Genomic DNA, 27,856 nt, shown 5'->3' with positions numbered 1-27,856 from the left:
ATTTCTGCTTTTTAAAGTGTAAACATTGCATCTTTCTCTCACAATGGTGCTGGGAAGCTGTATTAGCTTAGTGTGTGCAAGTCTTCTAAACCATTGACAACACTGAAATACTGAATGCTACCACCTGTGTGGGCACAGGGTGTACAGTTGTGAAAACCTCAGGGGAACATTCTCATTTCCCAAGAAACATTAATTAAAACAGTTCTCTTTGTCCCATGCAAGAGAGGGAGAATTTTACCAACATTAGCAGCCATGGGTCTGATCACACCTCGTGTTTGGGTGACTGCAGGCACTGTGTGCTCCAAACCCCACACGAGTTTAAATAAATGAGCAATAAACATGAGCAACAAACCCACAGAACACCTTCATTATCACTTTCAGTCTTGCATAATTTTCAGAAGAAATAGCAAAACCCAGCATAACTCTAATCTCAGCAATATGGTTATCATCTGCAATAAAAACGTCACCTCAGTTATTAGCAGTGCTGCTAAATCACTGGCCTGACTTGAAGTCTTCCATCTGGAGCTGTAAGTTAAGGACAGTTTATCAGAGCAGTGATTTATTGAGTAAACAGATCTTGCTGCTGGCATTTAGGAAAATGTAGCTGCTGCCACTCAGCCAAATTCTTTTATCACACTTGACTGAAGTTTCCAGCCTTGAATTATTAGTTAATAATATCCGAGCGAAAGCATAATTTATTGTTTAAGTAAACTTTGAAACACAAAAACAGTGTCTTAGCCACCAGACTCAGTGCTTGCCTTAGGCAAAACATTTTTCTTTCAGCACAGAATTGTAATAGAACACAAGCAGGATTTGTGACTAATTCCACCACTTCCTGCATGTACAACTCACCTAATGGCAGAATACAATCTCCTGAGCTGTTCTTCCCTCATTTCTGTACTGTAAGACCAACAGCCTTCATGCCATAACTGAGCATAGGTCAATCACACACAGCCAGACATGTCCAAAACTCAAAAAGTAAAACACCTGTGCTTTCCTAATGGGGAAATTTGATATTGTCCCTTCTTTATAATTTCACCTGTTTTTGAACAGTGCTCAAGGAAACCCACGAATTTCCTCCTCACAGGCACTTGTGGCTAATTGAGAGCACTGAAAGGAATAACCTTGTCTGACAGCAGTTTCTTAGCATTCAGGGTATTATTTACAGCAGTGCCATGATACCAACAGCCAGCAGATGCCAGCACAGCACACGAGCACCAGAAGTGCCTCAGTCATGCTGAAGGAAGGATGGTGCAGAGCTGTCCAGAGTTTGTGGACCTAGAGGAGAAGTGAACTTTTTCTTCAATGTTTCAGTGTCATTATAAAGGATATAAAAGATCTGATCAAGTCAGATCTACATGGCACTGTACTGAACTTAAACTTGTATTAAAGTCCTTTTCTACTTACTGGAGAAAGACTATATCACTGGTCTAAAAAATAGCTGATTTATTTCCATATGGGACTCTGCCTGGAATTTCAGGCCTAGCATATCAGGATTTTTTTTTTCCTTTGCATACTGAATTGAGGATCCTTAATATCAGATCTTCTATTTATGTCAGTGTGAACAAATATGCCAAAATCCCTCTATCATCTGTGCACAGGAGAGTGGAGCCTCCAGACACATCAGGTCCTTGGCTGCCCACCTTCAAACAGTGCAGGCAGGAAGAATGACAGGCCAGGTCCTCGTGGTGCAAACACTGCAGTGCTTTCAAATACAGATGGTCCTTTTTTGTGAAACTGTCAGTGCTCCTGCCAGAAGCCTTTGCAACACCACAGTCACAGCCTTCTGACATTTACTGAATGATGGAGATCACTTGTTACAGATTTCCTCCAGAGCAGAGAACACTGGTCCCAGAGTGCTCAAAAAATCACCAGGCAAGTCCTCACTGCTGATGGAGATGGAGCAGGGGGAGTTCCTGGGCTCCAGTTCTCCTTCCTCAGTGTATCTGCAAGGCTCACAGATGTCCCCAAAATCTTCCAGTGTGCTTTGGTAATACACTTTCTGGAGAAGGGAAGAATCAAGGCAAGTCAGCACAAAAGCTCCTATTGCCCTTTTGGAAATTGAAGGAAATCATGGCATACAAATTAGGCAGGAATTTATATGAAGGAATATGAGTCTTTGTCTGACAAGGAAAAGTTCTACAGAAACTCTCAGCTGCATAAACACCTGAATCTGAACTTCCCCCAGGGTACAAATAGGGCAGAAAAGGGCATATGATCTGTCCTGGACCAGAGAGCTGGCAAGTGACCCTGGCTAGTAGGGCCTGCAGTCTGGCCAAGGAGGCCAAAGGACAGCCCTGCAAACATGCAGTGGTCAGACAGGGCATGGCAAGAGGAATTCCAATTTCCCTCACAGCACAGAAGTTCAAAAGCAGGTGACAAAACTTTAATCCTGCTCAGCCACAGAAAGCATTTTAGCCCCGTTTCTCCAACCTGAAGGACAATTCAGTCTAGGGAAAAAAGGTATTTTCTACAAAGTCTTGAATGTTTCCCCAATATCCCTTGCTTTTCTATTGCTTTTTTTTCTGAGCTGTGGGCTCAGAGCAGTGCAGCCATAGCAGCTGTCCAGTTTTGTGGGCTCTTTCTCCTGTGCTTACAGCCCAGCTTGACACAGGAGGAGTTCACTGCTCATTTCTTACCTGAGCCAGTGTTTTGTCCACTGTCTGTATGAAGCAATCCAGGTGTCTTGCTTGGGATGTCTTAGAACTAGTGAAACTGCCATTCTGGAAGACAGACACACCATCTCAGGTTTGACAAGCATAAAGTCACCTTCTGGCATTTCTTTCACTTACAAATAACTCCAGTTATCTTTCTCTCTTTTGTGACAGTTATTTTCTAATTGAACAGTATTGTGTTATTCTTCCCACTGTTATTAATATCAGACCTCATTCTTGGTATACCATTTTCCCTGGTACAATAAAGGACATTTTCATCAAGAACCAGGCAGTTACCTCAGAAATCACTTCTCTTCCAGCCTTCACAGACACAGGTGGTGTAGCAGCAGCATGTAAAACATCCAGCCCAGCCTGCACACAGGGAGAGGGATGGTGTTAATAAGGAACTGAACTAGGTGTGAAGGATCACACCTCTGCAGACTGTTCCATTTGCCACTTTCATTTACTTCCTCGTTGCACACACTAGGATGTGTGTGTAGTAGAGTGACAAGAGATGCTGTGCTTCCTCCTGGTTGGATTCACCAACAGGATGAGGCAGTGGGAAGGTCCTGCTGGGATTAACAAAGGGTAGGAGTGGTAAGTCTGTCACCAGAGTGGCATTATCCAGCCCAGGCAGAGCACAGCTCCCCAGGCAGGCTTAGTGGCAAAAAAATCTTTACTGTGCTCAATATCAAAACCAGAAGAATCATAATTAAAGAGATGATTAGCAGCACATTCAGCCACACAACACTGGTGGGGTAATGTGGATATATGCTGTCACACTCACCTCAGAAAAAAAACTTCTGCTCTCTTCATTGTAGTTGATTAAAGTCTGTTCACCTTCCTGAGGTGGAGCTTTGGCTTTGATTTTAGCCCCTGACCTGTAACACTGGCAAAGCACAATGCTGGAGACTGTAAAGGAGAAAGGGAAAGGTGAAATGGGCACTGGGAATAGATGGTTTGGCTCAACACAGTGGTGGCACAGGTTCCAAAGGAGCACCCTTGGGAAACCCCAGCAGTGCAGCTGTGCAGATGGAATTCTTGGTTGGAGCAGTGAGACTGAGCAGACAGACAGAGCAGATCATGCACAGCTAACCAGAGGAGTAGTGCTCAGAGCATCTGTTAATTTTTCTTCAGATAAAGAATCAGCAGTTCATCTCTCCAGCATTAACATGAGCTGGTACAGAGGAAACACCTCTAGAACAAGTTTAACATCTATGGGAGAAATTCATTACTTTCAGTTTTCCAGGACACAGTAAATGTCAAAAAAGTAAAGTATTCCATTTTATTCAATGCAAATAAAAATACTTGCTATGTTGTACTAGATTTTAGCTTAATGACAATTTTCATTTCCCAGTCATCATCTAGATGCAAAATAATCATGATTTTAGTAGATTTGAGCTCATGAGCTGCAATTGCAATGAGTGGCAGATGACAGATAACCTGCCTGTCTAAGTCACGAGGTTGCTTACCCAGTAGTAACAAGAAACCCATCAGTAATATTGCAATGGCACCATTTCCAAGTGCCACTGCTGCTTGTAGAACTGGTGAATATTCACATGTGAGTCCATCTGGGCAAGAGCAGAGCCTGATGTGCTGGTTCTGCCTCGTGGAGAATCCTTGCCTGTCCTGAATAAGGATGGGCACCAAGTAGCTGCCTTGTGGGAGACTTCTTATCATCAGGAGTTCAACTGACTGCCCTAAAAAGACAAGGGAATTATTTCAAGACTCACAGAAACAAGTCTGAGATCCTGCAGTCTCTTCTGTTGATAATCAAAGAGAAACTCGTTTGCACCCCAAATTCAAATACTTAATGCACCATAGGAAATAGGACTGAATTACATCCCACTTTATCACCTCACTGGGCCTTCTGGGCAGAGATCTGTCCCAGCCTGGCTGCACTCTGGCAGAGCTCCCTGATAACCTCTGGAATTCTTTAGGTAGTTAATCCAAGGACAAAGTGGTTCTTCAGCTGTCTCATCCCCCTTTCTGCAGTTTGAGCACATTGCTGCTGCTCCTGTCCTCAGCAGGGATGAAGAGCAATGTCACTTTTTAGAAATTGCCACAACTTCATATTGTGAAAGCTCTTCTTTCTCATCATTTCAGTCTCGCTGAGACTCATCAGTAACAAACCATAAAGGTAAGAGACAGTGAAATAACCAGAGGGCCCAAAAGTGACAATAAACTTCTGATGAAGGACACAAAAGGAAGAACTCACCAAAGTTCCTTCCTAATGTCCAGTTACCCTTCACATCTCCAGAGTCCTCAGCCAGCTCAAATGTAAATGGCCTCGAGTGTGAATGGGCCAGGGCAGACTTGGCTTCTATAACAAGAGGTGTCCCTTGCTTTTTGTCACACACATCTAAAGAAGGAGCCACCAGTGATGGCATGTGGTCATTAATGTCAGACAGGTAAAGCAGGATGGTGCCAGTACCAGTGTGTGGTGGAATGCCTGGAGAGGAGCAAAAGAAACAGAAAAACACTCACAACTGAGCATTGACAAATGCAAAGGATCTGTCTGGTTTATCCTACCAGTCACACACAGCACAAGTTTTAAACATTAGGGTGTTTTATGATCCATTAACCTCTTAGATCCTTAGCCTTGCTATCTTTTTATATTCAACATGCACCTCATCTCCCAGTGCAAACACTGCTTGAATATTCTCTGGCTGCTTACCATCATCAGTAGCATGAACAATAATTGTGTACAGGCTGTTGTTCAAAAAAGGGGATTCTTGATCAAATTCTTTTGCCACAGTAAGAACTCCAGAGTTCTCATCCACACTCAGCCAAGCAGCTGGGTCATGAGCTAGTTCATATCTGAACAAGAGAGGGAAAAATTACAAGTTAGGATTTTCAATGGATTCTGGGCAACAAATTAAACTTGGAAACCTCTTTATATTCCTAAGGTATTTCTTATTCTGAGAGTTGGAGCATCCCCACTTACTTAATCTTATTTGGCACATCATCTGCAGATGTGGCAGGATAGTTTCTAAATACCCTCCCAGGCTTCATTGAGTCTTCCTTTTGGACAATAAGTACAGGAGGATGAAACTTAGGAGCATGTTGGGACTGTAAGACCTTGATGTTCACAGTTGTGTTTGTGGATTCCAGATCAGAGCTCATCACAATACCATTTGTACACCAGAAGAAAGGTTCTTCATTTGCCACAGAAATGACAAGTCTCATCTCAGAGTCACCTTCATAGCTGAGAGGCTGAAAACCCCAAGCAAAGGCAGTTTAATTAGCAATGATGCCCTTTTAGCAGTTTATCAGCAGTTAACTAGCAGTTATGACCTTTGTTTTGGCAGCCACCTCTGGAGCACAGGTGAGCTGAGCTCACCCAGCTCAGCTGAGTGAATCTGATAATCAGGCCATGTAACACATTGCCACGCCCAGCTTACCTATTGCCATTATCTCCTCACCTTGATAACACTCAAAATGCCTTCATTTGTGGCTGGATGTGTCTCGATGGTGAACTGCTCCTTCTCATTGCCCTCTGCTATTCTGTATTTTGCTCTCCATGCTGGAGTGTTGGGAGAGTCTTTATCCTCCACTTGGAGTCGTAACACAGCTGCATGTTCTTCTCCTGCTGGAATCTGCAGCTGGTACTGGAGGGAAAAGGAAGGAAATAAGGACAATTATCTGTCTGTCTATCTATCTATCTATCTATCTATCTATCTATCTGTCATCTATCTATCTATCATCTGTCTATCCATCCATCTCTTCACAATGGTTTAAGTTTTTGGTGGTGCAATGTAACCACCAGCTTGCCTAAATAGTACTCCATAGACAGGCTAAGTGCCAATTAAATCCCCCAAAGAGTGATGAGATTGTAATAATATGTAATTTGTTTGTCTTTGTTTCTTAAAATGAAATTGGTCACCGCTTGAGAGCTGAAAATTCAGACTCTTGCTTTCTAATCTATAAACAGCACTGTCCTTGCATCACAATTTTAAAAAGTGCAATAAGGAAGATAGAGGGAACAAATCACAGCCGTGAGAAGGGTCAGAATTTTGCCACACAGGAGCTGATGACAAAGCACAGGCTTCTTGTGCAAACCTGTTCTAGCAGGTGATCTAACATTATTCCCTCAGGTCTTCCAAACAGCAGGTAGGAGAGCTGCTATAGGAACACATGGGGAAGGTGTTTGTTTTTAGGTCACTTGTACACACTGTTGTGACCCTGTTGGATCTCTCTCTGCCCTTCCCAATCTCAAATATTTACACAACCCAGTACTAGACATGACTCAGCACTCTGCATGCACGTGCTGGGTTTGGCTGGGATAGTTGATTTAGGGTGGATAGTAGATTGTAAAATAAAGAGCAGATTGGAATCATAGAATAATTCGGGTTGGAAGGGACCCTAAAGGCCACCTAGTGCCATCTGCAGGGACATTTCCCACTAGACCAGATTGTTCAAAGCCCCACCCAGCCTGGTCCTGAACACTTCCAGGGGTGCAGCATCCACCACTTCCCTGGGCAATCAGCACCTCAGCTTCCCAGATGGTAGAATAAACTGCTCTGTCAACTTTCTGCTGCCAGTGACACAAAAACCTTCTGGTGCCTCACACAGAAAATTAACAAAGCTTAGCACTTGAAGATATATTTCATCTGACAGATAAATCTCATTTGCACAGGTTTTCTCCTGACTCTGCATTGTCTGAGGGTTTCTATTTCCCCTGCTGAGTGCATTTTGCAGTTTGCAGGACTGAGCTGTATTTTGAAAGGCTCAGTGAAGTAACACTTTTTTCCCTTACATTATCACTAGTAAATACAGGGAGGTGGTTGTTTGCATCCTCAACAGCAACATTCACTGTGGCAGTCGATGACAGCTGGGGGGTTCCATGGTCACTGGCTTTAATCAGAAGTTTGAAAGAGTTGGCAGTCTGAAAAACAGAAACAAGGAAGTTCCTGAACCTTAGCTCAGAAGCAGTTCCCACATTTTGCCAGTCCCAGCTACAAGCTGGATGTGAGACTCTCCTTCCCCTTGTCCCTGGGAACTGTGCAGTGAACATGTGTCATGCATTAAATCATGAGAAACTGCAAATATACATCACCTCATAATCCAGGCATCCTGACAGAAATATTGATCCTGTGGTAGGATCAATATGAAATGTGAGTCCATCTGGAGAGGGCATTTGCATACTTATAGAATAGGACACTTGTGAATTTGCAGTGCCAGCTTCGTCTTTGTCTGAGGCTGTGACTTGGACAACTGGCTCATCTAGGATGAAGAATTGAGATATTAATGGAAGTGTTTAGTCTCAGTGGGGAATTTCTCTGTCCTGCCTGCAGGCTCTGAAACACACAAATCCTAAGAAAACCTCCAGCTTCTCCTGTGGCCATGGTTATCCCTGCAAAGACTCTTACCTTCACTGTGGTTCTCTCTTATTGCAGTGCCATATTCTTCCTTGGAAAACTCAGGAGCATTGTCATTAATATCTTTGACCTTTATCTTGAAAAATATAGGGCTGTCCAACAGCTCACCAGATTTTCTGTCCTCAATATCAAAGCGTATCTGAATGAGTAACAACACAGACATCAGAATGGAATGAACAGCACGGTTTAGATATCAGAAAAGAGCAAAAAACTTTCAAATTTGAAGCTGCTTCAGTCAGATTTTCTTAGCATTGGCTTTCAATCACATGGTTAAGTCATTATTTCACCTTTCAAAAGTAGTAGATTCATAATGGTCACCCTGGGCGTCAAACATTTTTAAAAGTAGAAAAAGATTTTTACTGGAGCTGAATTATTTGAAATGATTGCCTAAAACGCTAAATGTTGCACAGAACACCACAGGAAAAGCTATAATTTGGGTGCAGTTAATCCACAGAGACACAAAACAGAAATCATCACAGAATAAACATAAGGAGACCACAACTGAAATTTTTTTCAGGAAGAAAACAAACCCACATTCCCATATTTCATTCATAAACTTGTTACCACATTTCTTTCATTACACTTCCTGCTTATGAACACTTTTCTGCTTTTGAAGGAGAAACATATGCTTCCTCTTCTGTAAAGTTACAGTAATGCAGCTTTGCAGATCCTCCAGGATTACAGAGTTTTTTGTAACACATGACTATCTGCTCTCATTCTCCTGATTAGGAGGTTGTGTTTACAACTCAGTGGTCTGGCCACTAGAGCTGTAATATATTTCAAATTTCAAGACAGCCTTTTAAGCTTTTAGGTTATGATCAGGGGTCATACCAGAAAGAAGATTGAGAAGAAGTGCCCAGATATTTGCAGAAATTCAAACAAACCACAAAGATTTATAATTAATAGTGATGTGAAGTTAATTGTCTCTGCTGAGCCCATCAATTTAGCATTTATTTATAGGTTCAAAACAACAAAAGCAAGTCGTGAAAACACACAGTGAACATTATTCCAGGTGTGTCTCATTCCTTTGAGGCATTTGGCCATGAGAGAGCAATGAACCTTTGCAGACAGCAGAAGTGTCCTGTCCAGGTGAGTTACCTGAAAAGCTGGAGTCCTCTCCCTGTCGATGGAGCGATGGACAGAGATGTGTCCATTGGCATCATCTTCTATGGAGAACAGTCCAACCTCTGGAGACTCATCCACCCCAGGCCCACTGATCAGGTACTTTAGGGAGGTATTGAATGCTCTGTTGTTGAACAGCTTGTGAAGAGAGAAGTAGGATAGTGCAATGTGAGCAGAGAAGATGGAACAGAAATAAAAATATTGTAGATCAGTTCTCTTTCTGCACCACTCCTCTCTGCAGATGGGGCTTCTCTTGGTCTCAGGCAACCCCACAGCTCCCTACTGTGTGCAGAGGGATCTTCTTACCACTCCCACTCCATAATCTTTCCCCTGAGTGTCCTTGCAGCTTCCCACAGGAAGGAGCAGTAAATCCCTCCCACCTCACAGTTCTACCCATCTCTGTGTAAATAAGACAGGTTTGGACAAGTAAGTTCTTTTAAAAGTTGCTGTTTAATACACACTTCTTGCCCTCTGCCCCCTGTGGCGTTTTATTGCACAATTTGAGGTGATGAATGCCTCACTGAGCTTCTAGCAGAACTTCTCCTACAAGGGGGTTTGTACCTGTCCAGCATATTTGGGGAATGGTCCTTTGTCCTCCTCTTGAACATCAATGGTGGTGATAACCCAGGTCCTTTTTGCTCGTTTCAGAGGTTGCACACTGTCTGACTGGTAAGAATCCATCCACTATTGGATAAAGAAGTGGGTTTAGTGTCACAGTTTGCACATTAGCTGCTGTGTATTTATTATTATACAACATTTTCTACAAACCTGAATACTCTTCCTTCTGGTGGCTTGTCTGAAACTGAAATTTTCAATTTCATGAGAAAAACTGTCAGCAGCAGTAACCTTGTGAAAAAAAGGAAAGTGATTGTGACAAGTGTGGGTCGCTAGAAAACCTTGATGTGTTGCTGGGAGGAATTTGCCTTCACAGAAACATATTGATCCAGTTCTGACAGTATTGTATTGACTTGTATCTAACCCTTAACTCCACAAATATCATCACAAATATCATTCATCCCATTCCAAATGAATGACATGAGAGCTGGGATACCAATTCCTCTGGTCAGGTGATGCCAAACCCCAAGAAAATACTATTTCCATGCAGATACCAGTCCATGGTATCATCTCTGTGGCTTTTCCCAAATCAAGTACCTCCAGGTTTTGAAATATTCACCCTGGCTCTCTGTGTCCAGTGCTCTTTTAGAAGCTGTCTGGTACTGACAGGACATAAACTGACTTTTGCAAAAAAGAGTTAAGTCTGGGGAGTATTTCAGGGTCTCAGGGACTCTGTGGTATGTTGCAAACACAGCTGTTTTACCAGGTGATCACTGGACCAAGATCTGACTCAGATGAGTAAAATGAATCACTGAGAATGGTGACTACACCCAAATTGGCACGATTTGCCTTTTTATAAATGCAAGCTTCCTTCCCTGCTTCAAACACTGCTTTTTCCTGGAAGCCTTTCACCTCAAAGGAATGTGACAGGACTCAAATTACATCACAGCCATTAGCTCTCAGGTGACTTGGACACCTTTCTCCTACTTCTCAATGTTTTCCTCAGAAATCTTGGGGTTTATGACTAATTCGATCAAATATTTCCAAAACTGGAACAGATCTCTTCCTGCCCAGACTTGGGCAAAGGTCAGGCCTTTACCCCGTGACCCTTTTCTGAAGAAACAAAACACTTGTAAAATTGTCATAGTTATAAACCTGCTGGGAAATGAATGTGGTTCCAGTAAAGCCTTGGAGCTGTAAAGCTGTTTATACCCAGGGAAAAGCTCTGTGATGTAAAATCAGCATGCAAGGCTGCAGCTCAGAACTTGCAAGATTTCTTTGTTGGATTTGCTCCAGGTTCAGCCCTGCTGAAGCCCCTGAATGAGCTGTTTTCCCCTTTTCTATGTGTAGTCACTTTTAGTCATTTTGGGAGCTTTAACTGGGTATTTTCTGGCTTCCCCACTCCTCATGTTTAGCAATGCACAGCAATGGCTCAGGGTAGAACTGTCTCCATTCCAGCCAAGGGCACTGCTAGATGGGAACAACCCAGCAGAGGACCACGAATCCCACAGAAACCCTCATGGAAACACCACTGAATTCCTGGGGGATGATGATTGATGTCACCACCAGTGTGTTCAGCCAGGTGTGAGCACTCCAGCATTCCCCTCAGGAGGAGCAGAGGGTCCCTAACCCCTGGAAAACCCCTTCTCAGAGACCTGAGCCAGGGCTGGGACACAGGAACCTCCTGTTTCAGAGGCACAGCATGGGGACAAACAGAATCCAGAGTGGTTCAGGTGGGGAGCAACCACTGGAGATCAGCTGCTCCAACCCCCCTGCTCCAGCAGCTCCCGAAGCACATCACTCAGGTCTGTGCCCAGATGGATCCTGAATATCTCCAGGATCCATCACCTCTCTGCACAGCCCATTCCAGGGCCCAGCCACCCACACAGTGGAGCTGTCCTCATGCTCAGCTGGAATGTTCTGGATGCCATCTCCTGCCCGCTGCCTCTCCTCCTACTGCTCGGCACCCCGAGGAGATCCTGGCTCCATCCTCCTGCCATGCCCCCTGTGCAGCCAGGCTCCCTCCCCTCATCCCAGCCCACACCCACCTGCAGGAGCAGCAGGATGAGCAGCAGCTCCACGGGGCACAGCAGGACCATGGGGGACCTGGGAGGATCCTGCCCTGGGAGGTGGGAGCTTCCAGGTGCAGCAGAGCAGGATCTGTGGAATGGTGTGGGATGGCTCCCTGCAGCCAGGGCTTTGCCACCAGCACTGCTACCTGGGTCCAGCCCTGCCAGCAGCACCACAGCAACAAGGGTATCTCCACCTCGTCAGACAAAGTGGAAAAACTCAACTGACTCCAAGCAAAGCTCAGTCCTACTGTGGTGTTGGTTTGCTTCAGTCTGCACCTGCCACTTCCACACACAATAAATGGGCCATGGCTGCAATTTTATGGCCATTTTACAACTAACAGTAAACACGTGTCTTGATTCAACAGTTCCTTGGAAATGCCATTTACAGCTTCCAAATAACTTCTGCATTGTTTGCTCATAGTAACCACAAACTTTACTTTCAATAGGAGCTGGGTTTACCTGCCATGCCCAGGAGAGCAGAGAGCAGGGGGAAGGTTCTGGTTTCCTTGAAAATACCTCTGACAGAATTTTCCATTTTCCTGATTTGCTTTTACTGGGCAAAAGGCTTATTCTCTTTTAGAACTGGAAAATTAATTTAGTGTTCTGGAAGTTGTGAAAGGAAGAATCATGGCAGAACTGATCTTCCGTTCAGGTGAGAAGAAAAGCAACAGGTCATGTCAAATATGTAACAGTGTGGGAAGGAAGGCAGGCAGGATCTTCTGAGACTCACAGATAACAGCAAAATGTTAAATAGCAGTGGATATTCCTTGGATATCAGGAAAACCTCAAACACCTGTTCTGATTGTAAAATTCTTGTGATATCTCAAACAGGAGCTTTGTAAAGCTGACTATAAAGATATCACAAATAACAAAACAAAGGGATTTTTCAGCAATAGAAAATTCTGGCATTTCCCCTTTCACTCTTCCTCCCTTTATCTTCCTGTGGATTAGCCTCAGTTGAACGCATGAACTGTATGAAATTGTTATACCCATTCCGTATTTCGAGAAAATCCAGTTCGCGTTTTCCCCCATTCCGTATTGCGGCAAAAATCCAGTCCGTGTTTTTCTCTATTCCGTACTCCTGTGGAAATCCGGTCCGGGTTTTCCCCCATTCCGTACTCCTGTGAAAATCCGGTCCGGGTTTTCCTCCATTCCGTAGCCAAAAAATCCAGTCCGGGATTTCCCGCGCCCCGGATCCCGGATGGAATTGTCGGGAGGAGGAAAAATCCCTATTTTTATGGTTTCTCTTGGGCAGCAGCAGCCGGGATGTGCTGAGCTACACCCTGCACCCGACACTGCAATACTGGGTTTTTTTCCAAGGAAATTCAGCGATGTCATCTTGAGAAAAAATACGACTGGGAACAAACAGGGCAGTATCTCACTTTTAATGTAGCAAATATACGGTACCTTCGAATTACAAGATCACTTTCCCATGGAATTACTAGCAAAAATATCCACAAAAAGTTCAAATAAATAAGAATACATGAATACCAACATCGAAAGCTGGGCTGCAAATCTTCAGTTAATCAAGCTCAGTCCTTCCAGCGTGGTCTGTTTATTTTTCAGATGAAAAACCACTAATGCAATGGGAGCAACAAAGGCTCAGTACCTTTAAAATAAGGCAAAAATTATTACATTCTAGGCAATTTCATACTGTAGAAATTTAAAGTATAATATCAGCTCCAAAAAAGCACAAACTGCCTGAAAAAAACCTGTCAAAATTCTCTCCGAATTCTAACAAGATCCTTTAAATAGCAAATACAAGGTATTTGTATTCAAACAACAATGAATGAAAGACAGAAAGGACACGATCAGGGATGGGATTGGGGCAGATTGCAGCAGTCTGGAGTCACACAGGACAGTTCAGCCCAATGAAATCAGCACAACCTCCTGGCAGCATCACCCTGCTGGATCCGACTGAGAATGAGGTGGGAGAGGTGCAGGTGAGACTGACTGACCTCAGTGTGAGATGCAAGCAATGGAGAAAAAAGGAACATGGCAAGAGAAAAACAGTATTGCTTTACATTTCTTCATGTGATGCACTAAAAATGTATCAGTGTTACTAAGGAAAACAGTTTGGACATATTGGAGTGAAATTCTGTTTCTTCACATCTTCTAACAGGGTAATTTCACTGAAAATGACTGAGCTGTTTGAAGTTTTTACACCTGCAACTGAATCAGAATCTGGCTGTTTATTTAAAATACAACCTGAGCATATTTGTTCTGTAGGTAATACTGCAGAACCCTAAACCTTTACATTCTCTAGTAAAAAAAAAAAATCACTCTGTTTAAATACATCACAGTAATCTGTTCTTCATGAAGCATCACCAGTGCTAGGCTTAGAGCCAGATGATCATATTGCTAAACCTTGTAAGAAAAAGGGTAACAGCCACCCAAACCCTGTGCTGTGGACATATTTGAAGTAATTGATTTTAAACTGAATGCATTTGATGGAATAACCTTTTCTGCTCCATTCAGAAGTGCTTCCAAAGACAATATCCATCAATACAAAATGAAAGAAGCATAAACCATAGTCCTCTTCATAAAAGAAGCTCTTTTTATCTGTAGGCCCACAACATGGTGAGGTTAAAGTGGAAACAGGATAAACCCCAGCCCTGCAAGTGTGCTCAGGCCCAGAGCTGTTTGTTGAGGCAGAGTTTCTATTTCTGATTGTGAATAAAGACAATTGTGTCAGAAATACCAAGTCAATGACAAAAATTGCACTGGTGTGATTATCACATGAGACAAACGTACTTGGTCAGATCCCACCCAGAGCCCAGTGAGGGACAAGTTTTCAGACTCATTTGAAGTGGCATCACCACCTCCACCTGCTTCCCTTTTGAGTCTCCAACAACACTGATGCCCATAGGATCACAAACACTACATTAAAACTTTCCTTCCTCTGTGGCAAAACACTTTTCCCAGTGCCAATCCCCTTTGCTCAGGTCACAGCTGATTGAAATGGGGTTTCTTTATTCTTTAAGAAGTGGTCATGCAAAATGTGCCTCTATCTACATGCCCTCCTAAAATCCAGGAAAGCTTCAATTTAGAGAACTTAGCATACAGCAATAGTCAGTGCTATATCAACATGCTAAAATATTTACTGCATCGAACAGAATTTGTTTAAAAAACTGCAATTCTGATTATTGCCTGGATCCTGCTCACCTCGGGTTTGGTGCTTGTAACAGTGAACTAGAACAGTGCATTAAGTTCCTGATTGTTGGCAAAGCAGCTCTCCTAGCTTTCACTACTGTTAAAGTGAATCAGGAAAACTTGGCTAAGGCAGGCTTGCAGAATTTGGCCAGAGCTTGAAACACTAGCACTGGATGCAGGACCTTTTCATGTAAAAAAGCTGAAATACAAGAGGCTGGACCAGACCAAAAGGGTGAGACAGCAACACTGGGATATGCTGGTCCTCTGCAGCTGCTGGTGTTCAGTTCCATCCTGAGTCCAACCACTCCTCTGGCACAGCCAATTCCTCTCATCTTTGAGCATGTCAGATTAAGTTTCACTTGAATTGCATAGAGCTGAATGTACATGCAACTACAATTCATATTAAGTGGAACTTTACAAATACTGAATCTGGAAATGTAATGCTGTCTATTACATTCATTTCCTTTACCAATTCAAAATTTCACATTTGGTCTCGCAGTAGACTAGGAAAGAAAAACCACTAAAAATATTTCTTAGACTATTCCTGAGCAATGTTTTTATGTACTGTAAAATACTCTATTACTACATTTCTGAATATTCTCACTTTTTAAACTACATATAAATCCATGCTTTGAAATTTGACAAAGCTGAAGATCTGGTAGGCACAATGAAAGATAGAAACAGCAAAGCATCTTAAAACCAAGATGAGCTCACCAAGAGAAGTGCAATTCAGCTATATACATAATGTACTCTTTAGTATTTGCTACTTTTTCATTTTCTGTCACAATGTGAAGGATCCACTTGTAGAATCTGATCCATCAGAGCTCAGCTCACTTCTCATGAAGATTGTGACTGGCAGCTGAGGAGGAAATGATGGTGACCAGCATTTTAAAATGAAAATAGAAAACATTCTCTAGAATTTCTTCTTAACCAGACCCTCTCCCCAGCTGCTGTGATTGATTTGAAATTGTAACAGATCAACTGACACTTGAATATTCTCTGAACTGTCCTTTGCATTCTCAGGTATCTCACAGACACGAGAAGGCAGAAGGCCCAAGGACAGGACCCAGTGCTGGCTGGACAATTCCTTTCTGTGGGACATTTCCCCATTTCATCTCCCTAAACCTCAAAAATCCTAGCTAGGTTGGACCATAGGATAAATAAGAGTCATGTTAGGTGACTGAAAATATCTGTATCAAAATATATCTTTACTTGAACTTACTTAGCCTTTAAATTCTTTCCCTAAGAGTGTATTTTTTATGTTTTGAGAGGCTACCAGTTCTGCAAATTTGGCCATACAGTCTCTGCTAAAAGCCTTAGTTTGCATTACTCAAATACATCCATGTGCAATGTGAAATTTGGTCATTTCCCCTAAATGACAAAAAGCATCAAAGCCTACAAAATGAACTTCCAGGAAAGCTGTCTGTAAACACAGTGAAAATTCCAGGGTATAAAAATACACATTCCATTTTCTTATTTTGTCATTACTGAAGCTGTCTGGTCCCTAACACTTTGTCTTAAAAAGAATTCTTTCTGCATTAAAATATTTCAAAACATTAACTCCATTCTTCTTCTTCTCAAAAAAATAATATCTATTTCATCCAAAAAAAATCCAATTCATCATCTTCTGTGAAGAATCAGAGTTGACTTTGCATAGATAACAGGCTCCATTATTTTATAAAAACAGCTGAGCCATTTCCATCAGAAAACACCACAACCAAACCTGTCTTACAAAAAGCACACCTGATCAAGGAAAAAGAGCAGGGACTCTATTCCCTCACACACACCAGGGTAAGCACAAAGAACACCTCAGACTTCAGCTGGTGCAAACAGAACATTCTCTACTTCTCTAAACTTCGCACTGTGCTATGGTTATCTGCAGTGAGCAATTATAAATATTTTTGAGGAAAGACCAATGGAAGACATTTGCCTTCAGGGAAAACATTTCCTGCTGGCTTAAGATCAAATGTATAGAAATGAACAGTGCTGACTCAGAACCACGTGTCAGGGACACTTTTTTCTCAGGATCTTCCTATGAAGAAAAAAAGATTCTTCTGCACTGGCCAGATGCTTTCTAACAGTCAAAAAGCATCAACATTGACTAAGGAATTTTCCTTCACTGAAATTTGCGTGGTGGTTGCTTTGTGCCATTTGTTTTTATTTTCCTGTCCACTGTTGGTTTTTTAGGAGGAACATAATTGCTGGCATTGCCATTTTTCTTTGGATTTGTACACGTGTATGTTTTTAAGCCTTTGACAGGAGCAGCTGCACCATGGAATGCTGGGGTTTGCTTTGGGGGTCTGATGTTACCCACAGTTTGGATTTTAGAGCTGCTCTCGAGGGGCTGCGGACTGAGAAGCTGCTGCTTTGCAGCTGGTTTCTTCCTCAGTTCACTCCTTCCTTCACCAGTTGGCCTCTGAGCAGGTGCTGCACACGCTGTTCTCTCTGGCAGTTTCAGGTGCCCTGCATGGGAACGCACCTGGCGAGTCTCCTCAGGGCACGGCTCTGCCCTGTGACCCAAACAGCTCCTGGGCAGCCTGGCAACACTTTCCTGGGCCATCACTTGCCTGGGGGGCAAAGGGCTGAGCAGTGCTTTGCCTCTTCCAGGGCTCTTGAGGGCACGGGTGGAGCCGGGGGCAGTCTGGGGCCGAGCCTTGGCTGCCCTGCCCTTCTCGCCCTGCACCGTCTGCATCTGCAGCCACTCCAGCTGCACCAGGCGCTCGATGTATTTCTCCAGAGATCCCGTGGGCTTGGGGCGGAAATCAGTTTTCCCTTCCACGTGGACAAAGATAGCCAGCTGCTTCAAGTCCCAGGAGTTGAAAGGAGGGGGGAGGAAGTCAGGGTAGTAATATTCTGATTCTTTAAATCCCATTTCAGGGACATGTTCCAAACAAACTGGGTCGATTTCTTCAGCTCTGAGGATGAGTTCTGGTGGTGTGCAGGGAGAGGGGGGAATGGGGATCCTTTCTGAGTCAGAGAGATCACTGGCACTGTCATCTTCAGCATCTTCTTTAATAATTTGTACTGATTCAAAATCAAGGAACATTTCACCTACAGACGTTTCTTGCCATTTAGAAGAGCCTGGACTGCCTTCAGCAACATATTCTTCATGATTCTTTCCCAACTGTTCTTTTTTACTGCAATAAAAATGCTGCACTGGGACATCTTTAGCCCTACAGAAGTTTCCTTGTGTGCTGCCCTTTGTGCCAGGGGGGATCCTGTGCAGGAAGGATTCATTTTGCCTTCTTTCTGGGAGACTCCTCTTTGGTGCTTGTGCACTGTGCAGGGAGGTGCAAACACTTGGGATCCTAAAGGAAAAGAAAGATCATGTCCTGTTAGAATGGCCAGTGCCTTTGAACATCAGCTTACAAAGGTATTGTCACTCCTTCAAAGGACAGGGATCTACACGACTGAGGCTAAAACTGGCAGGGAAACTTGGTAATGAGGCAAAATTAATAATTGCTTGTAGAGATAACACTGCCTACTACTGCGGGTTTTGGGGGGGGGTTTATTCTGATTTTGCCTGAGAAATCACAAAAGCAGGATAGTAAGTTTTCATATTGATAACTTTGATTTGTTGTTCTCATAAATGCTGAACTCTGGGCCAGGGAAGTCAAATGCAAAAGACAACACCCTCAATTTCATCACAAGCATTTTACATACCAGTTTAAAATGACCACAAATTACACAGATAATCTTGACATAAAATTACCTTTTTGACTGATTATTGCCATCCAGCTGGTTTCTTCCCTTCTTAAAAACACTTGGCTGGTGACCATCTTGAGTGTCATGGGAAATCTGAAGGGATATGAAAGTTTGTGATGTTATTAAGAAGCTGACTTAGACTAGGTACCCTTTTTATGTTAGAAAATGAGATTATTTACCTTTTCAATGGCACTTGATACATTTTTGCCTAATCTTCCAGGAGGAGATTTCACATAAGAAATTGGTTTATTTAGTCCTTTGGTGCTTGGATGGCTTTTTCCATTACTGAAACCACAAAGAATTAAACAGAATATCAGATATAAATAGCAGCATATATGAGTGTTAGAATAGAAATACAATAAAAGCTTAGAGTTCAAATGAATTTAAAAAAGGGCTGATTGCAGTTATTGTTAAAGTTCATCAGAAATATGCCATGGCCATTTCCTACTTTTTATACTACTAAGGCACTGCTGTATTTTTAGTATTATTAATGCAAAAGTGAATAATTCTATCAGATGATATAATAATAGAATGTAGCCCTTATATAGAAGCCTCTGTCAGAAAATCCCAAAGTTCCTTTGGAGATAATAAATATTATAGACTAGATATTTAACTGCTGATTTCTATAGAACCTGATAGGTGCTCCTATTGCAATTTACCAAAATTAATTAAAAAGTGCAATATGAAGGTCACTGCAAGCCAAATCTTGCTTGTCTTTCCCATTTGCACAATCTCAGGAAAATTTAAAGGATTATTCTTTTGAAGATAAGGAGTGGAAGTGAACAGGGAACATAAGGTCTCTTCTGGCATTAATACAAACCATTTCACAACAAAGGCATAAAAAATTCACTATTTCATATTATAATGGGGTTGTGAAAAATATTAGTAAGAGAAAAAACTCATATGCAAGCAGAAAGAATGGCAACTCTGATCTGGGCAGTCTTAGTTTAGAACTAAAACATACTTTCTCAATTAAAGCAGATACATTTCTGTGCAAGCGCACAGAAATAAATCAACATATTCTGTATGAATCAGAACACGGTGTTTGTTCTATAAACAAGGAATATTACTGATTTTTATTACCGTGCCCTCCTGTAATCCAGCTTCACTGCAGTTCAGTTAATTTGCCAGGCTGTACATCTTGTTCCCAGTTTTAATGTCATTATAGTCAGATTTTGGTTTTAAAAACACATGATTTCAGAAATCCAAGATCTTATAAAAGAATGGAACCAGGTCCTGTGCCTCCAGCATTGCTGCAGTCACCCCAGTGCCCTTGTGACCTGCATGATCATCCTGCACAGTCACTGCTGTCGCTGGGATCAGGGCAGTGATGGCAATGGGGACAGGATAGCCAGGCACCTATTAACTAAACCACAACATGCTGACACTTCTGGAACTATAAAAAGAGAAATTAATTTCCTTACTTTACCATTCCTTTGTGGTTTTCATTGGTGTGGCTGTGGCTTTCCTTCTGCTGCGTCTCTCTGTGCAGTAATAAGGGATATTCCTGAATGCCTGGTCCCATTATTCCTCCTTCCAAAGGGTGTCTGCACCTCTCCTGTTACATAACCTTCAAACGGCTCCAGTCTTTTGGGTTTGCAAGCCACAGTGTATCCAATGCAGACATCCCCACGGAGATGCAGGCAACAAACAAAATCCTCCCGATGCGATCCTATTTTTAAACCAGTAAGATAAACATCATCAGCTACCAAACTATACTGGCAAACAGTCCCCTCCCCCAGCACTCGCTTGGTGGGAAGCAGCATCGTTCAATTTACTATCGCCAATCCAGGGGAATACCTGAGGGTCCGGCTGTGCTCGCAGAGCTGCCGTGCAGTGTCATGTGCTCATCCCCATCCCCATCCCCATCGCCAGCCTGCGCAGCTGCAGGTGCTGCCCGGAGCTGAGCGTCACAGCCCAACGGGGTGGTGCTCCTGCTCCCGGTTGATGGAGAGCAGATGATCAACCCCCTGCCTGCTGGGCCAGCTCAGTTGTCCCTTTCCTGTCACAAAACGCGGTCTTCTGATATTCATATATGCAAATCTTGTATCCAACACTTAATTGTTTTCCTTTCCCAAAACAAATGTCTCATCAGCTCCTACTAAAAATACTCCGAGCAGGATCCACAGCTCTCTTATTTCTCAGGAGCTCCATTCCCTTACAGGAACTGCACGGTTCCAGGGGTGCACAATGGGCTGCAAATGTGACAGGAGACAAACAGCTCTCCTGACCCCCCTTTGCTTCTCCTGCAGTGCTGTTTATGTATTTATAGCCATATTAATGTCCGTATTTATTAAAACTTGATCGCGTCCTACCCCTCAAACGCCTTCCGGCATTCTGCCCCGGCCGCGCTCAGCGGAGCTGGGCCCTGAGCAACGCAGTCCCGCTCGGGAACGGGATAGAGCGGCGGCCAGCGCGGGGCGGGCAGCGCCCGAGATGTTCGCAGTGCCCGGGATGGGGCAGGCCGTGCCCTCCGCTATGGCAGGCAGTGCCCGCGGTGGATGGCAGCAGCGGCGGCAGGCGCAGGCTGTGCCCGCAGCGATGGCAGCTGTGCCCGCAGAGCCCGCCGAGCCGGGCCCGCTCCGCTCCCTCCCGGGAGGCACCAGCGACTGCCGCCGCCGCTGTCACCGCGCTCCGCAAGGGCCGCTCCTTGCCTCAGCGGCTCCCCGCGCCCCGCATTCCCCGCCGCTCCTCGCCCCCAGCCCGGTACCTGCCCTTCCTCCGCGTCCGTCGCCAGCGGGGGCGGTGGCGGCAGCGCCTCCCGAGCGCAGAGCGTGGGGGCCGGGCATGGGCCGGGCATGGGCCGGGCCGGGCCGGGCGGGCCGGGCTGGGCCGTGGGAGGTGGCTCCGCGCTTGCGCTGCGGCTGCGGAGCGGAGCGGCCGCTGTGTCGGCCCGGGGCTGCTCCCGCGGCCGGCGGGCCGGGCTGCAGCGGGGGCCGGGCTGCAGCGGGGGCCGAGCCGCCCATGGGCGCTGTGGCAGCCCCGAAGGCGGATCCGTCCCCCGCCAGCCGCGATAGCGAGCCCGACAGCCCTCGCCCGCCCTCCAGCCTGTGTAGCAGCCCCGGCTCCCTCCCGCCCGACAGCCTCCAAGCCTTCCCCGGCCTCGACTCGCCCAGCATCCAGTGTGACAGCCTGGAGTGTCCCCCCTGCTCGTGCTGCTGCTGCTGCGGCCGGAGCGCGGGCTCGGCCGGAGCCAGCGAGGACAGCCTGCAGGCCCCTCTCGCCCGGGGCACGGGCACTCACCGCTGCTTCGGCGCGCACCGCGCATCCAGCGACCTCTCCGACAGCCTGGAGTCCTTCATCCAGCACGACAGCCTCCAGTCGCTCTCCAGCCTGTGCGTGAGCTCCTCCAGTATCAGCGGTGATAGCCTTGAATCCCTTTCCAGCCTGAGCCTCGGAGCCACCAGCCAGCACGGCGATCTCGAGTTCATCGGCCACTGAGTCTGTCTTCAGCTTCCCACACAACGCCTTACTGCTGGCTCTCTGCCAGCTGCCCTGAGAGCTTCCAGCCTTCTGCCCTTCGTTCGAAGGTGACTTTGTTCCAGGTGATCCTTGCTGCATCCAGTGCAATAACCTCAGACCTTACTGTGGCTGCCGTTCCCAAATCAGGTGCTTCAGAGGGACAGCGCTCATTACTGCCTGCAGTGTTAACGCTGACTTTCTGTCACCAGTTAAGAATGGAAGTGCGTGCTCCTCGGAGGAATCCCAGCTACCTCTCAGATCTCTATGAGAACATGTTAAGGGCTGAGGGAGCAGTGGGACGAGGGCAGCAGCAGCCCCCAGCAGTCCATACAAGTAGCAGCAAGACTCTCCACAGCAGTGCCCCGGCCAAGGAGAGCCCCCAGCCAAAGCATCCTGAGAGCAGCACCTCCTCCAGCTGTGACCCAGCCCTGCGGCCCATCATCCGCCGCCGAGCGAGATCCCTGCCTACATCACCCGAGAGGAGGAAGAGAGCAGCGGGGCAGTGCCAGGAGCCCGGCTGCCAGAGCCGCATGAACCGGGTCAGGTTTGCCGATGCTTTAGGCTTGGAGCTCACTGAAGTGAAAGTCTTCCAGACTGGGGAGGATCCATCCATCCCTTTGCATGTCCTTTCCAGGCTCTCCATAAACTCAGACCTCTGGTGGTACAGCAGCTTGAACTTGGAGTTTACTATGCGATGCTTGGTCCCTGACTTCGAGCAGCCTGGAGACTGTCCGGATTTCTCCTCCCGACTCCAGGAGCAGCAGGTGTGTCTGGAACGGGTGACCAGCTCAGATCTGGGGCTCAACGGCACCATCCACGTTCGCAATGTTGCTTTTGAGAAGCAGGTGTCTGTGCGCTACACCTTCAACCAGTGGGAAAGCCTCCACGAGGTGTGTGCTCGTTGGCACCAGAGCATCCCAGAGAAAAACGGGCAGGATCAGGTTGATGTGTTCACTTTCTTTCTTCCTGTGCCTCCTTTCCTCCTTCAGCTGAGCACTCTTCTCCAGTTTGCGGCACGGTACCAAGTCAACGGCCAGGAGTACTGGGATAACAACAGAGGCAAGAACTACACCCTCACCTGCCGGACTCACCCCCTGAAGCTGCCAAGAGAATGTGAGGAGAGCTGGATCCACTTCATCTGACCACCAGGAGTGAGTGGCGAGCAGCTTGTCGGTAGTCTCGGTGGCACTCCATTCCTTGGAATGGCTCTCTGCTCCCGTGGCAACAGTCGTTTTGCAACCTGCCAAACCTGGCCAAGTGTCTGTCCCACGGCTGGGGAGCAGCCAGTGACCTGTACTGACTGTTCTAAACCTCTGGGAAAGTTAAAACGGCCAAAATCTGTATGAGATGCAATCACAGAAAGGCCATGAGGTTTTTTTGAGTGTATGAGTTGTTGCAGAATGGATTCAGGGAATGCTGTCAGAGAGCCACCAGAGAGCAAAACAACACATTTCTTGTTGCTAGCAATACTCTTGGTTGCATAGAATGTTTCTAACTGATCTCTCTTATCATTTTCTACTATTTGTTTTCTAAATGGACAGTGTAGCTTTACTGGTTTTGTTTCTAATTTTGTTTGTATTACCTCACCAAGTCTGGGCACTATTCCATTTATGCATAATTTGGATGGCAGATACTGTAGGGAGTACTTGTATATTTATATATATATATATTATTAAGGCTGTAACCACGTTAAATATTTCCATTAATATTTGAGTTGGAAATTAAATGGTACTGTGAGCAAACCATATATGAAAATGTGCCATCAGCCCCTCTGTTTCCCTTGGGAAAAAAATAAAAGGTGCCTTTTCTTATCTCCTCCTTGCAGCAGGAGTGATTGGTAGCAAAGTATATGTAAGGCAGATCTGCCTGGGGAAATTCTCATCTTTGTCAAGTGATGCCCAATTTTTTTTCAAGGTGGTAGTACAGGAATTGTCATTTCCTGGTGCACCTGTTTTTACTAAGGGAAACGAGAGCAATCTTGGACTTGTGTTGCAATTGCAGTGGAAGATCTCAAAGCACTGTATGAATGCTGGTAAAATCATAAATCAAGACATGGATATGATATACATATAAGGAAAAAAAATAGTACAGGGAGCGGGGTACAGAGGCTTGGAATAGCATCCCAGAATTCTGAATCTTGGCTGTTCCCCAGCATCCCAGTATTACTGCTAAAGCAGTTTTGACTTCTTTATTTACGTGCTTGCCATTATAAACCAGTTGATCTTCCATGACTGCAGCCTTTGCAACACAAGCAGAAACTTGGAAGCACTAAATTTGTTAAACTGATACTCACACAGACCCATGAACAGAGTCCCTTCTGCTGCAGGGAGAGCACAGGAACACTGTTAAACCATCTTCCCATGCTTTTTGCTTTATTATTTTCATTCTGTGGTTTTAGTGTGGTTTAAGATTGGAAATGGGGTTGAATCTATTAAGTAAATGATTGTCCATAATTGTTTCCATACATATTCATTACTGCATGGAAAGTTTATATGTGTAGCATAGACTTTCAGAGCTGGCTGGCTGGAGATATTAGAAGAGCTGTTTTTTAGGACTATGCTGTGAAAATCAGGCCACATATTTGGGCATCTTATTTTGGATTGGTGCTTCTTTATTGAAATCACAAGTTGTGTGTAAAATCACAGTTGTAAGCAACCCATGGCCAATTATATTTTAGTCTGAAAAGTCTACTGAGTAATTCTGGAAGTGCAGAAACTCCAAGAAAATTGTCTGGCAACTTAATGCTGTTCCTTTGTTTTGATACCCATTTAGCAAAACTGGGCTTTCAAGTGAGGAAGCTGCCTCATTCCGTTGGTCTTTGGCTTCCAGAGGAACAAAGTCAGGAATGAGGATTCTGTGAGCTGCTGAGCACCTTCTGCAGAGCACTCAGAACGCTCAATCCTGCCTGAACGTGCACACATATGCACAGAAGTACTTGTGCTGAATAAAAGGCACTATTTTCAATAACTGTTCCCTCTTTCCCTCCCAAATGACTGTATTTCTTTCATCAGCAAACATAGCACATTATAAAACTCCTTTCAAGCAGTTCACAGTGGGTGTTGCTGGAGCTCAGAGCAATACTTGGTTTCCTGGCAGAAGGATGTTTCTGTCTTCTGGGACTGTCATGTGCTAGCAAATGTCAGCCCTGAGTGTTCTTTTGGCCAGGACAGATTCTGTAAAGCTGAGGCTGTCAGGAGAAAGGTTAATGCCAGATGTAGCACAGTGTGGAGAGGGGTGAGAAATGAGTGTCTCAGCAGTCTCAGTTGGGCTTCTATTGTCTTCCTTCCACAACCTCTCAGGGTATTGGCATGTGTAAGGTCTTGAATACTAAATACTGAAGCATTATTCCAAGTTTGCTTTTGCTCTCTCTGCTGGTCTGCACTGCTGGAGAAGGGCTGACAGTTCAGCTGCTGGCAGTGCAGTTCTCTGGCTCTGCTGGCTCAGTGGAGCAGTGGAACTGAGAGCCATCTCTGGGTTAAGCTGCTAAACGTTCACACCAGTACTGGCACCTGTCACAGCAGAGCTGATATTTGCACTTAGGTTTTCTTGTCACACTCAGTAGTGAACATCAAATGGCTTCTGGGTGACAAAAATGGGATTAAGCCATTCAGTGCTACTATGCACCTGTCATGAAGGTAAACTTAGACCACATTTATATCTTCTCAGGACAACTTGACTGCTTGCACTGTATTCAAACTGAGCACTTCCCTTAGAATGAGGATTTTGTAAAACTGAATTCTTCACAAGGGTTATCACCATATAATGCACTTTTAAAAACATGTATTTATTACTGTCGTACAGGAAAATGAATGTCTAATAGTCCACAGTTTCAAGGTTCTTTGAAGCATGTATTTTAAAGAAACATGAAATCCATGTGAATGAAAAGGGATTGTCTTTTCTGATAAAATATCTTGTCCAGAATAAAGTACATTACAGTATATCAATAAAGCACATATGCTGGACAAAAGGTCTAGCAATTGTAAAATTGCCAAGTGCTTAAATAATTTTAAAGAGCAATAATAAAACTATGGCTGTTGTAATACAGAAGATTGAAATAAAAGCTTTTCACAATTTTATGCTGTTTCTGTCAGTGGTACTCCTGTTGAGAAAGTTCATGAAGAAATGACTTGTCACTTGCAGAGCAACATACTTGGGAAAATAAGGTGGGTGTGAGTTGCTAAACAATGAACAGCACATGATTCAGTGATTAGTGTATATATCTGCAGAGGTTATCAGGCTGCCACTTTGTACATAGAATCTGCTGCTCTGTGCCTGCAGCACCTGCAGGATTTGAGACCCAGTTTTGGAGAAAGGCTTGCTGCCAGCTGATTCTAATACAGCTTCATGGAAGGGAAGAGGGGTTTTCCCCAAATTGCACTTCCCAAATCTGTGCTAGACTGTATTTAACACATTCATTTCTGGGCCTCACAATTGTATTGTTTATTCTATGGTTTTCTTTCAACTCTCCTTGCTGCAGACTTTCTCTCAAACCAGGTTCTTTCCCCTGACAGCATTCATGAAAATCTGTCTACATGTGCTGTGTTAAGTGTCCTTCTGCAGTGCCTGATTTATGTTCCATGGGAAATGTGTCTCCATTGGGGTCAGTCTGTATACAGTTCAAGACTGGAATTCTCTGTTGCCAAGTTTCTCCTAATGCAAAATGGAGACATTTAACTAGAAGACATACTAAAGATATGTATTACCATTTACTTTCTAATCGGTGCTAGTAATGTCAACACTGCATTGCCAGAGTTGCCTGGGGGAAAGATGATTATTGCAGATCAGTTTAAATACATCGGAGTGTCTATATTAAGTTGTTTAAAAATGTAAGGTTATTTAAGGAAAGGATAGTTTTTTTTCTGTAAACATCCAACTATCAGGTTTATCTTAGAGGTTATTAGAGTTGTTTTTATAATGGGTGGTATTTTTATGTTTAGTTTCAAATTCATAGTTTATTTGTATTTATTTTACAAAGAAGAAAATGAAGTTCCAATTTGTAATGATACCACTATGCATCTACAGTCAGTAACTACAGCACTTAATGTAGTGTATCATCAGTGCTCAGCTGTATTTTACAGCTGGTAAAGACTTAGAATTTCAAGTCCAAGTGATTATTCATTTGGCAACAAGAGTGTAATGTTACTACTGACTTCTTTCCCAACTTCTTTCTCCCTGTGATCTCACATCTGCAAGTATTTCAGCTGACACTTGATATTGAAACTCGATATCAACACTTCTGACCCTTCTCGGTTTCACACACAACAAACACTTTGCCAAAGATTGAAAATACCTTGGCCAGCACAGTGTTTTCCATTATCTGTAACAAGGATAAAGATTTCTGCTAGTGTAGTGAATAAGGGTCCTTGTAAATAGTGCTACCCTACCCTAGAGTTTTGGTTGCATTTTCTCTGGTGTTTTTATGTGTGCCTGAAATGACTGTGGCCAAATAATTTCACTGTTCTGGTGTGTTTAATGCCTAACTTGAAACTTGCTCTCTCTGACTTCCCTTCTGCCAAACCAAACGAAATAGACTAATGGTAGAGAATGAGAAATGAGCTGAAGTAATCTCAGTGCAGCTTGCAGGAAGGAAAGTGTGTGATCCACTTCTGGACTGTCTCACTTCTCTTTTGCTATAGGATGAGTGAGGCTGGACAGGCTCAGCCTGTGTGTTTGCTCATGTCTGGTAAGGGAAAACATCAACTTCAAACTGCTTTTCATTATTTCTGCCTCATATGATGAAAGTACAATTCAG

General features: G+C 44.3%; 3 protein-coding genes across 6 annotated transcripts; 1 reads left to right on the top strand and 2 right to left on the bottom strand.

The window, feature by feature from the left end:
- Window positions 1-677: 677 nt before the first annotated feature.
- On the bottom strand, window positions 678-12,154 carry CDH26 (cadherin 26). Its single transcript, XM_085079209.1, has 16 exons — window positions 11,761-12,154; window positions 9,926-10,003; window positions 9,719-9,841; window positions 9,134-9,295; window positions 8,027-8,174; window positions 7,714-7,880; window positions 7,414-7,542; window positions 6,080-6,265; window positions 5,602-5,870; window positions 5,332-5,474; window positions 4,873-5,106; window positions 4,127-4,354; window positions 3,442-3,566; window positions 2,952-3,026; window positions 2,640-2,723; window positions 678-2,002 (listed from the first exon to the last, which is right to left on the bottom strand). Exons 1-16 carry the CDS (start codon window positions 11,809-11,811, stop codon window positions 1,811-1,813), a joined length of 2,394 nt encoding a protein of 797 aa, XP_084935335.1. The 5' UTR covers window positions 11,812-12,154; the 3' UTR covers window positions 678-1,810.
- Window positions 12,155-13,154: 1,000 nt separating this feature from the next.
- On the bottom strand, window positions 13,155-21,479 carry FAM217B (family with sequence similarity 217 member B). 3 transcript variants are annotated; one of them, XM_085079557.1, is made up of 5 exons: window positions 21,353-21,479; window positions 20,067-20,314; window positions 18,822-18,927; window positions 18,650-18,735; window positions 13,155-18,245 (listed from the first exon to the last, which is right to left on the bottom strand). In XM_085079557.1, the coding sequence occupies exons 2-5, from the start codon at window positions 20,165-20,167 to the stop codon at window positions 17,054-17,056; spliced, it is 1,485 nt and encodes a 494-aa protein (XP_084935683.1). In that variant the 5' UTR covers window positions 20,168-20,314; window positions 21,353-21,479; the 3' UTR covers window positions 13,155-17,053. The 3 variants fall into 3 exon arrangements, with proteins under 3 accessions (XP_084935683.1, XP_084935685.1, XP_084935684.1); XM_085079559.1 differs by having other exon boundaries at window positions 20,072-20,314; XM_085079558.1 differs by lacking the exon at window positions 21,353-21,479 and adding an exon at window positions 20,443-20,504.
- Window positions 21,480-21,567: 88 nt separating this feature from the next.
- Window positions 21,568-26,180, top strand: PPP1R3D (protein phosphatase 1 regulatory subunit 3D). Of its 2 annotated transcripts, XM_085079562.1 has the most exons (2): window positions 22,320-22,994; window positions 23,094-26,180. In XM_085079562.1, the coding sequence occupies exons 1-2, from the start codon at window positions 22,320-22,322 to the stop codon at window positions 23,244-23,246; spliced, it is 828 nt and encodes a 275-aa protein (XP_084935688.1). In that variant the 3' UTR covers window positions 23,247-26,180. The 2 variants fall into 2 exon arrangements, with proteins under 2 accessions (XP_084935686.1, XP_084935688.1); XM_085079560.1 differs by having other exon boundaries at window positions 21,568-26,180.
- Window positions 26,181-27,856: the final 1,676 nt, after the last annotated feature.

The sequence above is a fragment of the Lichenostomus cassidix genome, chromosome 20 (genome assembly GCF_008360975.1).
Source record: "Lichenostomus cassidix isolate B80296 chromosome 20, HeHo_3.0, whole genome shotgun sequence".
NCBI classification, from domain to species: Eukaryota; Metazoa; Chordata; class Aves; order Passeriformes; family Meliphagidae; genus Lichenostomus; species Lichenostomus cassidix.
This window is presented reverse-complemented; position numbering and strand designations above follow the sequence as displayed.